General features: G+C 41.8%; 1 protein-coding gene across 7 annotated transcripts in view; it reads left to right on the forward strand.

The window, feature by feature from the left end:
* Positions 1-15,616, forward strand: part of PHF21A (PHD finger protein 21A) — a 139,373-nt gene that overhangs the window by 80,028 nt on the left and 43,729 nt on the right. Inside the window, exon 1 of one of the 7 annotated variants that reach the window (XM_068683817.1) lies at positions 2,544-2,582. The exons of the other annotated variants lie outside the window; for them this stretch is intronic. Within the exon in view, the coding sequence (XP_068539918.1) occupies positions 2,559-2,582 (24 nt within the window). The 5' untranslated portion in view covers positions 2,544-2,558. Of the gene's footprint in view, positions 1-2,543; positions 2,583-15,616 lie in introns of those variants that run through there. 7 annotated transcript variants of the gene reach the window in all.

The following is a 15,616-nucleotide window of genomic DNA, read 5'->3' on the forward strand; positions in this document are numbered from 1 at the left end:
AAATGAATCCAAACAAGACCGAGGAGTAATATTGACTTAATCAGTTCTTTTAACGAAGCAGCTAGAACCTGAAGGTAGCGTGCAGCATTTACAGAGGCTCAGGACCCAGTCCTGCTAAACCAAAAGCTGGCAGAAGCCCCTGCACAGCAGCTGGGTGTCAGCGTGTCCCCAGGGCATCGTGCCGAGCTTTGCCTGCTCTCAGGGAGAAGATGCAGCAGCGGCTGAATGATGCCAGAAGGTGGAATTTGGCGGTTTGTGCACGATGGAGTGGGAGAGAGAGGATCCCGATGAGGCAGCCTGTATAGGAGTGCTTTGTGTGTAGGGTATCTGCTGGTTTCAACTGGAAAGTTGAAATAAACAGATGCTGGTGCAGGGACCAGGCTTCTCTCACGGGAACTGCCTCCTCTTCCATGCTCCCTCTTGCTTTCTCACTCGTCTCTATGAATCTTGGCTTCTTTTCTACATTGTGGCTGAGAAGGGGAGATGCAAAGTGTCTCTGGCCCAACTTCACATATAACTGGCCGCTTAGGAAGCTCTTGGGAAAAAGAGATGAACTTCTGTATTATCTCAAGCTGAAAAGGGAAATGAATGTCATCTGTCACTTTTTGGGCAAGTATTCCAACCACAAGGACATGTGCACTCAAGCAGTGCCGCAGTAATGTGGGTAGATGCCTAAATCTGCAAAACAAATGGGATTTCAGGCATTCTTTCTGTTACAGCCTTTCTGTGGCAGAATTTGTCTTTCCCCTTAGTCTAGGCAGTGTAAACGTCTTTTATGTTATCTCTCCCTAAGCTCTGCATAAGGTATAGAGGTGACCCGATACAGTCACTTGGGTCTGTGTGCATGCAGCCAGGATGATGCATTTGGTGCAGCTGGGCTGCACCAGCCAGTACAAAAAAAAATAATAATTAAAAAACTAAGAACAAAAAATTGGGTTGGTAAACTGCCACTGCTTTTCTGCTTCTCAGAAGTGTAGAAAGTAAGGGCTGAAAAGCTCTTTTGTACAATATCATTACTGTACTACTGAGCGTGAATTGAGGAAAATGGATTTACAAGAAGTAACTTCCTTTTTCAAATTAAATGCTTTCTTTTATTGAACAGTTGTGGGCAGTGTATCGCTCCTGTTTTATTTCCTTTAAAATTACTAGCTTCCAGGAAGATTCCAGGTAAAGTTAATATTAATGAATAATTTTAAAAGAAAAATTTAATTATTAATAACACTTCAGAAAGTCAGTAATGCACTGGAACAAAAACAGCAGCTTCCTGAAACAAGATGGGGTAAGGTTCTTCAATCAGTGATTTCTAACAGTATCCAGGAAAACGATTTAGCAGAGCATTATGCTCAACATCTGGCTCTCTCATTTTTAAAACACTGATTCTCTGTGCTTTCTTAAAAAAAGCTTCTGTTTGGAGCAGAGACATGTCCTTGACTGAAGATGAGACAAAAATTGTTACATTTCTATTTGATTCCACGTGTTCTGTTACATTTTTTAATTACTACCATCTTATTTTTAGTTACGTTCATCCTTGCACTTTCCTTATTTAAGCTTCCTTTTCACGTGATTCTAATTTTATCTAGATGTTTTTGTAGCATATTCCTCTTCAAGTGTTCAAACCCAAATTGAAGAAAAAAAAAAGTTTAATAATCTTTTCAATCTTTGTGCATTCACCAGTTTCAGTTTAGCTCAGCTCTTCCAACTGTTAAAGGCTTATTTTTGCTTATTAATGTAAACAGCCAGAAGACCTAGTTAAAATTAAAGTCTTAGCATATTAAACAATTGTACAGACAGGTGTTTGTTTTTTTTTTTTTTTCTTCTGAAATGTGCAAAAATCTCAGGATAGAGGAAAGGAGGATTTTTCCAAGTCTGTGGATGCATTTAACTGGTCTTTTATAAAGTTTGGGGGCAGTGTATTCATCTCAGAACTATGAAGTTTAGAAAAATCAATTTCTTATTCTCTACAGTGCTGAAATTTCTGCTGATCCAGCAGCCCCCTGGGCTTTTGCTCCCTGAGAGCTGCTGGGACAGCGCAGGGCGGCTTGTCTCAGCCTCCACACTGTGCGTGCGACATACGGTGTGTGGGACATAATCAAAATACATGAGAAGTGACTGAAATTTCCAACACCTGTCCTCTGTTGTATCTCCTTATAATTTCAATTATGGTATTTATTTATGGTATTTATTTTTTTCAATGATGCTTTTTGGAATAAAATATTCCTATGAATTAAGTCAGATATTTTTGAAAGAAAACTGGGGGGGTGAAAAAAAACAACAAACAGATTTTGCTGTTGGCTACCATAACAAATACGCTACTTTCAGTCCTAATGCAAGGAGATTACATGAAGGTTTGAAACAAGGACCTTTCATTAGCTCTCAGCACAGCTCTCTCTTGACTGAGTTAATGGGATAGTGGGAGAAGTAACAAAAGCAATTTGTCGGTATTTTTGCCAAAAACACAGCTATTTTTAAAGGAACACTTGAATGTGCATTGGATTTCCTGGAATCACATCCTGTTTTGAGGAGAGGCACCTGACTAGCATCAAATATATGGATTTGACATGTTGTCTAAAGGGCTGGAATGGGTAAGTCTGTTTTCTGTTGTATTAGAACCGTGTTTCTTGTCTGATTTTGCAGAAATACCTTTGTGTGATCTATGTTAATGTATTTATCAGGCAAAAGGAATAATTTGTCACCCTTACGGGTTGAGTGGTTTGTGACCAGATTCAGCAATAAACCGTTAGAAGCGAGCACAAACGTGAACAGCAGGGAGCGTTTCTTGCCGTATAGTTCACTGCACCTTCCTTAAGGCCATGTATTTTGTCGAACACCCTTTTTCTTAACTTCTGCTTAGCAGAGATGTGTGTCAGGGAGATTGATTGACCCAGGCGGTGAAACACGGAAGGCGGCGATGCTTGGGAGGCCTGCAGTACCTGCCGGACAGCTGCTCTGGGTACACAGCTCGCAACGGTGCCCAGTGGTAAAGGAGCTGCTGGTTTGGCACGTGAAAGTCTTTTTTGTGCACATGTTTTTCTAGACAGATTGTTTTTAGGAGCATGCGTAAATTAATATTTGTTTCCAAGCATCTAGGAGTTTGATGTAGTGCGGAGCTAAGAGTCATGCTAGCTTACACAGATTTTATTATGAAGAGTGTGTGAGGGACTGATTAATTTACAGCCATGTTGTTGCATCATTGCAGTGATTCGGGGCCACATTCCTGTTGCTTTTCCTGTTTTGTTTTTTTATTTTTTTTCCTGTTCGCTGGGCCTGCCTCAGGGTGGCGGCTCCGCCAGGGGGCGGCCGCTCCCGCCCGGCCCGGCCACCACAGCGCCCCGCGGGACCGCCAGGCCCGGCCCGGCCTACGGGAGGCGCCAGGCAGGGCCCGTGCCCTGTAGTTTCAGCTCGTTTTAAAACGCGCAAAACTTTGTGCAAGCCATTTGTTCGGTTGTTTAATACAAACCAACCTATTTATGTGCATTAAGTTACTTCTTCATATTGAGGCTGCTTGTTGGGGATGTCAGGGCGCCTGCTACCAAAATGACTTCCATGTTCTGTTGAAGTAATTTTTGGTCTGATCATACAAACACACTTGATGAGGGCAAATTCCTCCAGAGGCAGGGAACAGCTGGTGCTTTGAACAGCGTGAGCTTATCTGTACTGCTTGTTTTACACTGACAGTTAGCATTCAGCTTTCTTGAGGTCTGTTCTGACCCTAATTAATCAAAAATGAACACAGAAACATCTACAGAAACATCTTGTTGAGAACGTAGGTATTTGCTGTGCACATACACATAGTATCACAGAGGAGGTTTGGGAACAAAAACACAAAACCAGAGAACAATAAGCAGGAGAGTTTGGTGCTGTAATTGGGTTTTGAACAAAATAGAGCAGTGAAAATATTTAGCTGTCTTACAAAGGTACTTATTCACTCAGTGTTGCCAAGACTTCACATAACTGGAAACATGAGCATCAATTTGGTATCTCTGAAACATGTCAAGTCCAAAAGAAGGATACATTTTACAGATGCAGCCACTTAAATATTTGGACATGGAAAGGCTTACTTTTAACTGGTTTTGGTTCTATAAATTTTAATATCTTTGCTTTCTCTCTTTTTGTAAACAGCCAGTTAGAAGCAGGGAAGTTGTCTGTTTTTCATCAACTTCATCCTATTCTGTTCAGCAAACTTTGATGTATTTTATAGCTTTTTAATTGATGTGAATTTTGCAAAGGTCTTATTTACTTTATTGTTTGTGCATCTCTAAGACTGATAATACTGGCTCACTTCTAAAGTTATCATTTACCAGCTGTTAAAAAACATGCTTCTTTAGTTTCCTGTGCAGCCAATTTTCTGTATTACAGTACAGTTGTAAAGTCAAGAAGACAAAAATGCTGTAAGCATGGTGATCCTTGTAGGACTTTTCTTTTAGTATTATAGTCTTTAACAATAATTGAGAGATGACCTGCTTCTTGAAAGTTTTTTCCCCTAAAAGTGTCAGTGATGGCTTAGATTCAATATGTTATATGAGTAACATTAGAAATTTTAGCACAGGTTCCCAATAGTGCCCTTTCAGAAAGTTAAGTTCAACAAAACCCAGTGCTTGGTCTTCTCTGATTATTTATTCAAAACAGTATTCAAGTTGTAAGTATTTAGCTGGATCATTTGGCAGAGCTGATTCAGGGGGATTACCTAGACACTTTATGGGGTAACCCCTTTGTTCCTCCACTATGTTCATAACCCAACAAGAGAGATGCATAAACATCCAGGGAGATCTGTTATGAATCATCGCACCATGACAAAGTTTGTAAGAAGTGGTAATATCTTTGATTCAGAGAAATGACATCCATTCAGGAACACAAGCCTTTTACAGTTGCAAAATGGAAACAGCAACTTCCAAGCGAAAAGCAGGCTGAAAATAGTCGCTCTGAGTTGTAATCGAAAACTGTCAGTCAGAGAGGAAAAGGTGGGTGGTATTTGTGAAGCAGAGTGAATGTCAGTGAGGGTAGAGGTGCTGCTTTGTATCGCCTGTGTTAGCATCAGATATGCATATGTAAGTGATCGCTACTGTCAGCAACAATGTGGAAGGTGAGCGTGGTTGCTGTTTTTAATGATGGACAAATTAGGTTATAATATTAAACAGCAGTGTATGCATCCAGGTAACGGGGCAGTAAAGAGGGGTCTATAGGACTGGGAAGGCTGAGACATTCTGCCTAGGGTGTCAGCTAGGGGTTTCTAATTTCAACTGTGTAAAAAGTAGTCCAGCGCCTGCCTGGGATTTGTGAAGACAGGGCACATGCCGAGCATTACTTATTCAGCCATCCGTCTGTCTGTTTCTGTTGACTGTACATGGAGGCAAATGATTTATTTTTAAATTACACAGTATTAGGAGAGTTGAATACCAGCCTAGGTAGGTGACTTTTGTGAAAATAACTGTGCTGTGATATGTACCTTGCTACAGCTAAGGTGCTGAAGCAAGTACATTCCTTGCAACTTCTAAAAACAAACAAACAAAACCAGCAACAACAACAAACGTTGTTCTGTGCATTTAGCCTTGATGGTATTCGGAGCATTATTCAGAGAGGATAAAATAATGTGTGTTTTGATACCTTAACACCTTCTTAGTTTCAGATACTTGGGTGTCACTGAATTTGATAGTTGAAATGAGCACCAGCTTTCACCAGGCAGCTGTAGCACCACATTAATAAAGACCTTTGTTGCTGAATTTCCTTAAAACTTTTGTGTTTATTGATATATATTTTATTTTTGTTAAGAACAAATTCCTTGTAGGGGTCAGTTATCAGTTATGCTGTCACAGCTGCATGTAGCTGAAAGACCCCACGGAATAGCAGATGCTGTGCAATTTGCAAGCACAACTTTCTTCAGTGCCATATCATTGTGGAGTGGATGTTCATGCTTTGAAAGGTCTGGGGTATGTGGTTGGCAGTAGGGTCTGTGAGAGCAGTCCACCAGCCTGGATATCTGTCCCAGTCTTGTATACTTACACCAAATTATGGCTCTAGTAACTTTAACCTCGTGACATCAAGCCCCTTCTTCACTGTCATGCTGCCCCCCGTGCAACTCACAGTTCGGCTCCTCCTGGCCATTTCTTCCAGTTCATTCTGTTCTGCAGTTCTGGTAGGCATTAGCACATGACAAGTTTTCTTTTCCATGGTGCTGTCCCTTCTCTTCCACTTTTATAGGACAAGCGCAGGTAGCAGTTACAGGATGCGACTGTGCAGCTGTAGCTGTGTAGCCCAAGTTTAAAGCAAATCATGCCCAGCTGTGTCCTTATCCACCCTTCCCCATGCTAATTAGTTACTTCCAGTTAATTCCCACTAGCTGAGCAGAGCTGCCAGCTATTTTAATTTTTATTACAGATGTTCAGTTTCGGCCCTCAGATCTTCAGTCCTCAGCATTGAGCCACTCTAATGCTTCTCTTCCAATTTCTGCAGGATCTCTGGGCACACGTCAGTCCCTGGTGTGCTCTCTCTGAGGTGCTGATAAAATCGTTGCATTATTTCCTCGGCTCCATGCTGCTGTGCTGAGTGAGGGGAGGCGTGCAGCAGGATGCTTTTGTTCTGCCAGCAGCCTCGGCCCCGTCCTGGCCATCAGTGCCACGTGCCCTCTGTTGGGTGAGAGCCCTCCAGCTGCGGGCTGTGGTGGTGGTGGTGGAGAGGGACCATGAAAGGAAAGGGTTGGAGAGACAGGAGGAGTGCTGGAGGGCTGAAGACTGACACATGGTGTGTCTCAGTCTTATTTTCCCCCCATCCTCAGCACGTCCTCCAAGCCTGTGGTTCCAGTGCTCCTGCCCATCCCCAGGTCCTGGCCATTATGCTAAATATGGGGAGAGGCTTGAACTCCAAAGGGAGGCCTGGCATCTGGGTGCGAGAAGTGTCTGTTCTCCCCCAAAAACACTGGGTGTTCCTGGGTGAAGAGCCCGTAGTTCCAGGGCAGGCTGACCAGCCCCGTGTGAATAGTACTGCGTAGCGGTGCTGAAAAGGGCAACCATTTATGAAGAGCGAGTGTCTGCAGTTTTTAATAAAGCTTTTAAAAATATCTGCACAGACCCAGATTTTAAAGCTCCCTGTTCCAATTTTAAATGTTACAGTCCCTCTAATTTTGGATTATTTTGACTAGGCACAGCTGTTAAGCCTTTCTGTCCTCTTCTGCCTCTCCTCTCCCCAAAGAACATAAGCCTCTAAAAGTCCACGGTGATCTGTCTTACTGTGAGCCTTGCTGGCTATCACATATTTAATGAAGGCTATTAACTACCTTGTGATTAGGTTGAAAGAAAGAAAGTAACTTGAAAGAGGACAGTGACTAATACCTAGCTTGCATCGGGAGATTAAAATACACACATTTTCAAAATAGCATGCCTTAAAATACACATTTAAGAAATTCTTTAGCTTGATTTGTTATGGGAACCTCAGCTGTGTATGTCACAGCTGAAAAGCTTACAAATAGCTTTTGCGGGTTATTTCTCCAGGAAGCATTTTACTCATCTTGCCTAAACGAGCTTGCCTGCTGCAGTCACCGGCCTTCCCAGAACAGTGAGTCAGTGCGTGTTGGTGGCGTTGCTGCCTTTGGGAAATCAGCTAAGCCCACCCTTCTAGCCACTGACCAGTTAAGCTACCAAGCACACACATTGCGTGCTTTTGCAGTTTTGCTACCATTATTAAAACATTTCCCTGTTGCTAATTTTGCTTCTCCAGTTAGAATACTGGGTATTTTCTACAAGCGAGTGGCAGAATGTGGTAGAAGACCAGAGCAGGGGTAAACAGCAGAAACCCAAGCTGTAGCACAAAACGTAACTCGTGGAGTTCAACAAGCCGTGCAAAACAGTGGGATGACAAATTTGCCAGTTCCTAATGAGTTAAGTAAATTAATAAAATCATGTTATTTTTGGGACCTGTTTTTCGCTTTTGATGTCTGATGGTAATTTTCCAGCAGTCTAGTTTTAATGAAAACATTTACTCATGTAAATTAGGGTTTCGGTTTGTTTGTGTTGACATTATTATTTATTTTCATAAAGAAATATCCCTCCTTTCTTCGTCTACTTTCAGAAATCTTTTGGAATGCGCTGAGGAAATGTCATCCTTCCTTGACATTCGTGTTTTGTTTGGGTTTTTTCTTTCCTTTTAGTTTCTATGAAGTAATGTAAACTCTAGCTTAATTTGATCTGGCATCCCTGCAGTCGAACATTTGTAAGTATCTTGTATTGTGGCCCATCTGGGTTGTCATAGAAACCGGAGACCTCCATCCTCCTCCTTGTTGTTGGAAATGGCATGCAAACAGGGCATCAAAGTGACGTTTTCCGCGTATGAGCGAGAGCCCTGTGAAGAGCCGAGCAGAAAGGTTTCTAACTGGTTTTATTCCCTCGTGGCCTGTTGGAGCAGTTGTTAGAGTACACCCTGTTTTCTCTTGAATATCTGGCAACAGGGTAATAGAAAAAACGTGAGCGTCATGAAAAAGGCAAGCTTGCGTGGTTAATCTTGTCCCCAGCTTTTTCTTCTCTCTCTTTTTCTTGATGTATTTGTCTTGGATCGGGCTGCTAACTCGCAAGGAGGTGCGGAGCACGTTACTGCAAATCATCCGCGCTGCGAGTGGCTGAAAGACCCAATTATGTAGCACATGCATGGGGCTTAACGTTTCCCTCCTCTGATCCTCCGGCCTCTTTAAAGAAAGAACGGTCAAATAATTCCGGCAAACGCGCCAGAAGTTTTCACGTGCAGAGCAGCAGCCATGCCGAGCGAGCATTCAACACGGAGTGAATGGGATGGATTTGAGAGAGGGATCGGCGAAGGCGTGCGCCGCTCCCCTTCCCCCCGGCGCGCTCCAGCTGTGTGCTCAGCAGTTCTGCGGCCGTGCTGGTGAGCGGCAGCATCTCCTCCCCGGGACAAAGAGCCTGCGAAATCGCCGCTGAATACTAACCAGCACGGCCAATTGGGAACGATTGTGAATTTCCAAAAAGGGCTTGAGAAATTGTTTTCTAAATAGCGACTTGCTCGTCAGCTGAGAGACGGGCTCAGTCAGCACAAAGAGGGCACGGGAACAGTTTGGTTTTGTGTGTGGGAGAAAAAATCTTCGTACAGGCTGTTCATGCTGAGCATGCTGTTGCTGGCCTAAAAGCAGCTGCCTCTGTAGCCTCCGCTGCCTGTGCAGCTTCTCAAGCTATGTGGGTCACTGGGCAGGCTTCTGCTCTGCTTCAAACTGATTGGGGAATCAGTTCCTGCCCCCGTGCAAAAGATGGATGCTCCGGTTCGGAGAGCTACTTGGCGGGAGAACCTGCACTGAAAGCGTTAAAGGCTCGGAGCAAAAACTCCGGTTTCGTCATCACTCTGGTAAACTGGAAGAGGAAGACGAGGAATGTGGAGGCAGAACGCTACAATCCTGCAGTATTCATCCAGCTCATAATGAATGTGCTCAAAATGCAGAGCAGGAAAAGGCCACTGAGTGATTGTTGTCATTTACGTAGGACCCGTGCGTGTTAAATATTTCAAAAGATTTTTCCAGACCACGTTTTTGCCCTGCAGAGTGCACAAGCTAATTGTGCAACCAACAAAACAACAAAATAAAACAGGAAAAACAATGAAGAGTGTCTGCAGGGTTAAACCAAGCATGTTTTCTTGGTCAGTTTTTGCATATGTGTATATGACATGTGGACGTATTTGATACCTTGCAAAAAATCTCAGATAAAGTGTACCCGGCACTCCCTGTGTCACCTTAGCCGCCTCTCAGGGCATAGCCCTAGCTTAGCACTGAGGAGGGACCTTAAAACAGGTTCATGTGACCGAAAGCATACCCTTTTTTCCAAGTCAGCCTGATAAAGTGTACTGTTTTCTCTTGCACGCCTTGCCTGCCAGTGAGAAAAGAGTAATTTTTGCTTGCCAGACTTTGCTGCTTTTCAGTTCAGCTTCACATTGTGCCTGAGTGCCCTGCGTTTGTGAGCACCTGCTTCTTCTTTCTCCTTTCTGTGTTTCCTGATTATTTTGGAGCTTGTTTTTCTTCTCCATCTGAGCTTCCTAGCAATCAATGGCAGCGTGACTGTCTTCCTGTGTAGACTGACAAATGTGTTTTGGATTAAATGTGTTTTTGATACGAGCGTATATATATAAATATATATATATGGTTCGCCAAACGATTACCATGAAGATCCTGCTCTGTTCGTAATGAATTCTGCCTATACAGCGCCAAGTCAAATATTTCTGTTTGCACATTTCAATCTTTTCTTCTTGCGTTTCTGCACCAGCTATCTGACACTGACATTTTTATTACCGCTGGTTAATATTTTTCTCAGAGTTTGGTTTTGGTGCTTCTCGCTTTAAAGGTAAGTTAGATCACCAGTTACTTCATGCCCTTGCTTGTATTTACTGATACGTGTGTGGGTGTGTAAAATAGATCTTTTAAAAGCCTCTTTCCTCTCCTCACATCCTGCCCCAGCTCGAGATGAAATACAACAGAGGATAGTTTTATCAAAACAAGCAAATAAATACGCTTTATTTTCTTGAACGTGTGCCCTGTGGCGGTTTTTAGAAAACAGAAAGGAACGCTGAGGCTCTTTTCCCCCAGAGCACCTCTACATCTCAGCACTGGTTTGCTTTATTCAGAAGCGATAGGAGGGACAATGAGAGCCCAGCTGCTTCTTCCCTCTCATGGTCCCCTACCTCAGCGCCCACCTCACCTTCTCCCCAGTGGTGAAGCTTCCACATATTAGAAATGTTACCTAAGAAGGAGGGTTACACGAGAGCTGATTTGTATTTAATTTAAGAGGGGTACACATCACGTGCAGGAAACTTTAATGAGGCTCTGGTTCCCAAGCCAGTGCTGCTTTAGGGTAGTTCTCTGGGTGAATAGCCGGGTTTGAGACCCCATTACGAGTGAAGTTGCCAGAGCCGAGGGCACAAAGCAAGATGGCTTGCTCCAGCAGCCCGTGCTTTAGTTGCTAGGTTTCTGTAATCTTTCAGCCTTTCTCAACAGCGCAACATGTGTTTCAAAAAAAAAAAAAAAAAAAGAAAGAAAAAGATAAAGAAAAAATCCATCAGTGGGAAACCATGGGGAGGAAAAGTACTATTTTGTGATTTGCAGCTCTTAGAGACCAGCGTGAGAGGTGTCTTTCGAGACACGCGCGAGAGGGGCCGGCTGATGCTGTTTTTAGAAGTCCTTGCGCTCTGAGCTAATGCTTGCAAACATATTCACAGCTGAATTGTCACGCAAGAAATGCTGAGTTAGGACCAGTGAAGTCGTATTTCCGAGTCTGATACCTCTGTGTGCAGGTTTAGCTGGTCAGACTGGTTAGTAGCACAAAATGTGTTCATCCAGCAATATGTTGCCAGTTCTCTGCGATACCACGCATATGGTCTCAAAAAAAAAAAAACCAACAACAACCCTTGCTCTTCGTCGTGTGCAAATATACAGTCATTTTTGTTTAAATCTTGCCATCATCATTAAAAAAACTTAATTTGCCTTTTAAATATAATATGGGCCTGCAGAGGCAAAGAAGAAATCTTGGTTTCTCCCTAAATACACACTTATTATATATTTAGTATTTCATAAGGAGGAATTATAAGAGAGCTTATTTTCTATTTCTTACCTCTCTTTGACAGAAAACTCCCTGGAGAATTTTATAGAAATTCATCAAAGGCTTCTTTAGAGTTCATTTTAAATCTGTAGCACTCATGGGCTCTCTTTAAAGCTTGAACAAAACAACTGTTAACAAAAATACTCCTAAAAAAAACTCACCCAAAATACACAGAGCTTCAGCCACTTGGACTAAGATTCTTTTCCCAACATTTAACGTGGGTTTCTTGCATTTACATTTGTGATCTCAACAGTCCTTAAGTCTTCCAGGGTTTATTACAGAAAAAAGACACAGCAATTCCGTTCTAGGAGTCCTTCACCAGACTGCATATTTCTGTATGTACAGATAAAAGATCTGCCTCACCACCTTGTGGCCCCCCAAAGCTCTCAAGAGATCTCCTTTATTGACATAACAAAAAAGGTAAACTACTTGCGTTATTTTTGACAGGTCTCCTGTAAAAAGAGAATGATGGGCCACTGTACAGCAAAGTATTTCCTTCTGAAATATTTTCTAGGAGGTGTTGGGAAAATAACAAATATTGCTGAAAAGTTCTGGAGAGGCACGTTTCACAGCTGAAGAGTTAAACAAAAAGGTCCCATCAGCTGCAATATTGCGTTCTTTAGAGGTGAGCTTGGTCCGCTTGTCAGGAAAGAGTATTCCAAATGCTGTTAGCCGTGATGGCCAAGGAAGCAGGAGCACTTCTGCAATGTTTTTTTTTTTTTTTAAATACTCAATTTCAATACTCAATGCTTCCAATACATACTCCAAAAAAATGAGAGAGCAAGTTGCAGAGACACTAAATAAAGTTCATAAAAACAGAAATTCTTTATTTCAGAAGTAAGAGTTGAGTGTGGTGCAAAAATAAGATTCTGCCTTCCTTAACCGTCCTGACAAATTTTAATCCCAGCTCAAACAAGATCGCGTTGCATTACAGCATTGAACCGCTGCAGATACATTTTTCAAAAACAAGAGATATGGATGCTTTCGATAATTTTATTCAGTGTCCTAATTACATTGTTTCAGATTTATTAGGTTTGAGAATGAACATCATCTTTAGTAGAGAAATTACATCTGACAAAATTTGTCTTGCCTCTTAGTTGATATCAAATGCATCCCTGCAACAGCATTCATTGTTCATCCAAGAAATTAATGCGATAAAAGTACTTGTGTTTCCACTTTGAACGAGCCTGTCTTGGAGAGAAGAACTAACTGTCCTCTGACTGTTCTGCTTTCCTGAGGCAAACACAGCAGCTTGACGGTTTGGGAATTGCTGTGCTCAGTCACATCCATAGATTCTGAATTCGTGTCATATAATAGATGGGCTTAAATGACACAAGTTAAATTTCAGTAAGGACGGGTTTGGTGTCTTTAGGTTATATTTAAGAAAATTTGCAAAAGGAGGTCCAAAATCATTAAAAACTTACTTAAATGTAGAAAGTGGGACTTACGTTAAGAGCCTTTAATGATTGCTCTGAAAATCAAGTCTCCTCAGGGTACTGTAGGTAGGTTCAGCAGCAGTGCTTACCTTTCTGTTACAAGATAAAGTGCCACCTCTGCTTCCTTGGTACTGATGGGAATCTCTGGCAACGCTTACCAGAACTCTGAAATAAAATTCCTGTCCTGTTCTGAACAAGGACAATGCTGGATTTGTATCTTGGCTTGCAGCACAAACAGATTTTGTTTCAGACACTTCACAGTTACCAAGGCATAGAAAACAGCAGATCATTTCAAAATAGCTGAAGGTGGGAAACTGACCGTAGGAAAGAAGTAAGTTATATTTATTTATGGAGATACATGCAGATGCCAGTATCACCATATGTTAAACACCAGGAGAGGGAAGGGAAAGGATACTGAAGCTAATAGCAAAATGAACATCACCGTCACTCACTTCTATAGGCCAGTTTTGAATACAACTTTACATTGTGAAAACATTTTAAATAGTTAAAATTTCCAATGCATAGTATAGAATGTCATTTCAAAGTGCAGATTTTGGAGTGTTTCATTTATTTTTTTAAAGAATTTGGATCCTATTCCAGATTGTTTACAATCCCTCCTTCCAAATTTGTTTCTCTTTTATCTGCGTAAGCATGTGCCGACACCGTTGCTCGGTATACACAAATGCTAATCTACCTTCATGCACATGGAAAATAGCTTTCCTGGCACTGAGTTTAAAACTCCCGTAGAATACATTATTAATCGAAGAAGTCTCTCTTTTTAGAAGAGCCTATCATTTATGTGGTCACTGTTGAGAAGGTTACAGATAAATATAATGCTGTTTGTTAACCAGTGTGGTCTTCAAAACGTACAACAAACAATCCCAGATACTGAAAGTGTATAAAAAAAAAAAGATTTAAATTTAAAAAGTAATTTTCTTTCTCTGTACGCTGGTTGCATACTCTAACATGATCTAATTATAATGTAATGACAACTTCTTTTATATTGCCCTGCGTGCTTTAATGCTCTAAATGCGTTTCTCTTGGCAGGTCTCCGCAGTGAGGTGAAAGCATGGTAAATATTCAGTTCCCTATAGTGAATAATTCCCTGGTTTTGCATTTGGCATTCAAATGCTAGACCATGTATCTACGAAGTTCAAGGAGTATAGTAGCGAGGGAAGTGGGTAGGGCAAGGCTGGTGTCCATCTGTGTGTAATTTAGCTGAATGTGTCCGCGCTAAGTAACAGGGCTTCAGCCGGGCTTCTGCTAAGTCTGCAGTGCTGGAGTCTCCCTTTTGTTACACGTGCAGGTCTTGCAGACTCTGTTGAGCCTTATCAAACAGAGCCAGTTGGTGCTGCTGGTATGAAAGCACGGGGGAGCTCTCATGTGGAAGGTTAATGGAGTGTAATTATAAAGAAAAATGAACTGCTCAACCACTCTATCTCCCTCTACCTGCACTGAGAGTGACAAGTGCTCTGATCTTTTATAAACCCTAGAGCAGAGGTTTAACAGTCTAAAATGATGACGGTATAACTGTCAAACAAGCAAGCACAGTGTGAAGAAGTAGTGCAAACTTATGGAAAAGAATGTTTACATTCCCTTATATGGCCTCTGTCAGTACTTTCCTTCTTGCTGCATACTGTCCATATTGATATATCATGTCTCAAATGTATTTTCCCGTGAAGTGTCCATCAAAGCCAGAAAGATCTTTGTCTTCCACATATGGCTTCTTCATTCCTGCTCCTCACATTACTGTTACCATGCTCGATGAAGTAATGGCACCTTCCTAAGGCATTTCAATCCCAAAGGATTAAGCTTTCATAGAAAAGGGCTCTGGTGGCAGCAAGAACAGCTACTGGGATTTGTGTTCCAGGAGCTGACTGAAATTTTAGATTAGATTACATACATAATTTGGGATTAGATACTAATGTCTGATCCTGTTAATTAATTTAGGAACAATATGCAACTGTTGAAAACTATCACATATGTAAGATGCTTTTTCTCTTTGATCTAGCAGTCAGATTTTTTTTTCTTTAAAAGACTATAATTAAACATCAATTGGGAAACTGCATCTAGGAAGTAGGTGGAAGATGCCACACATCAATACCGAAAGGAACAAGGAGATTAACCTCTGTGACTTTCTGCGTGTTAGAAGACATTACATTCTACCCCAGTACTCCTGTGTGACATCTAACTTCAGTGAGACTAGGACAGTTTCGTCATTAGGAGGCAAAAGTTTTTGTGTTCCTTAGCCAAAAACCAGGTGGTAGAATGGGATGGGCTGCCAGTTATTCTGAAGGCCATTGCAATGTCAGCAGGTTGATATGGGGAAATGTGCCCAGCTATTCCTAGCAGGCAGTCCACATTCTGCATTGCAGTGGAGGGGAAAAATAACATCCCAGCAAATCTGACCTGGGAAAAAAAATCCCATTCCAAGTCTGGAATCGATAAGAATCTGAATATGTAAGCAGGGCATACAATAAAAGGCATCAAAGGAAGAAGATTAGCATGCTTTGCTTAGCGTATTTTCTCTACTTTTTGCCAGTTTCTCATGTTTTAGAGAAAGGTGAAAAAACAAGCCTGAGTATATCAGGTTGTTAGTTCCCCCCA

The sequence above is a fragment of the Anas acuta genome, chromosome 5 (genome assembly GCF_963932015.1).
Source record: "Anas acuta chromosome 5, bAnaAcu1.1, whole genome shotgun sequence".
Lineage (NCBI taxonomy): Eukaryota > Metazoa > Chordata > Aves > Anseriformes > Anatidae > Anas > Anas acuta.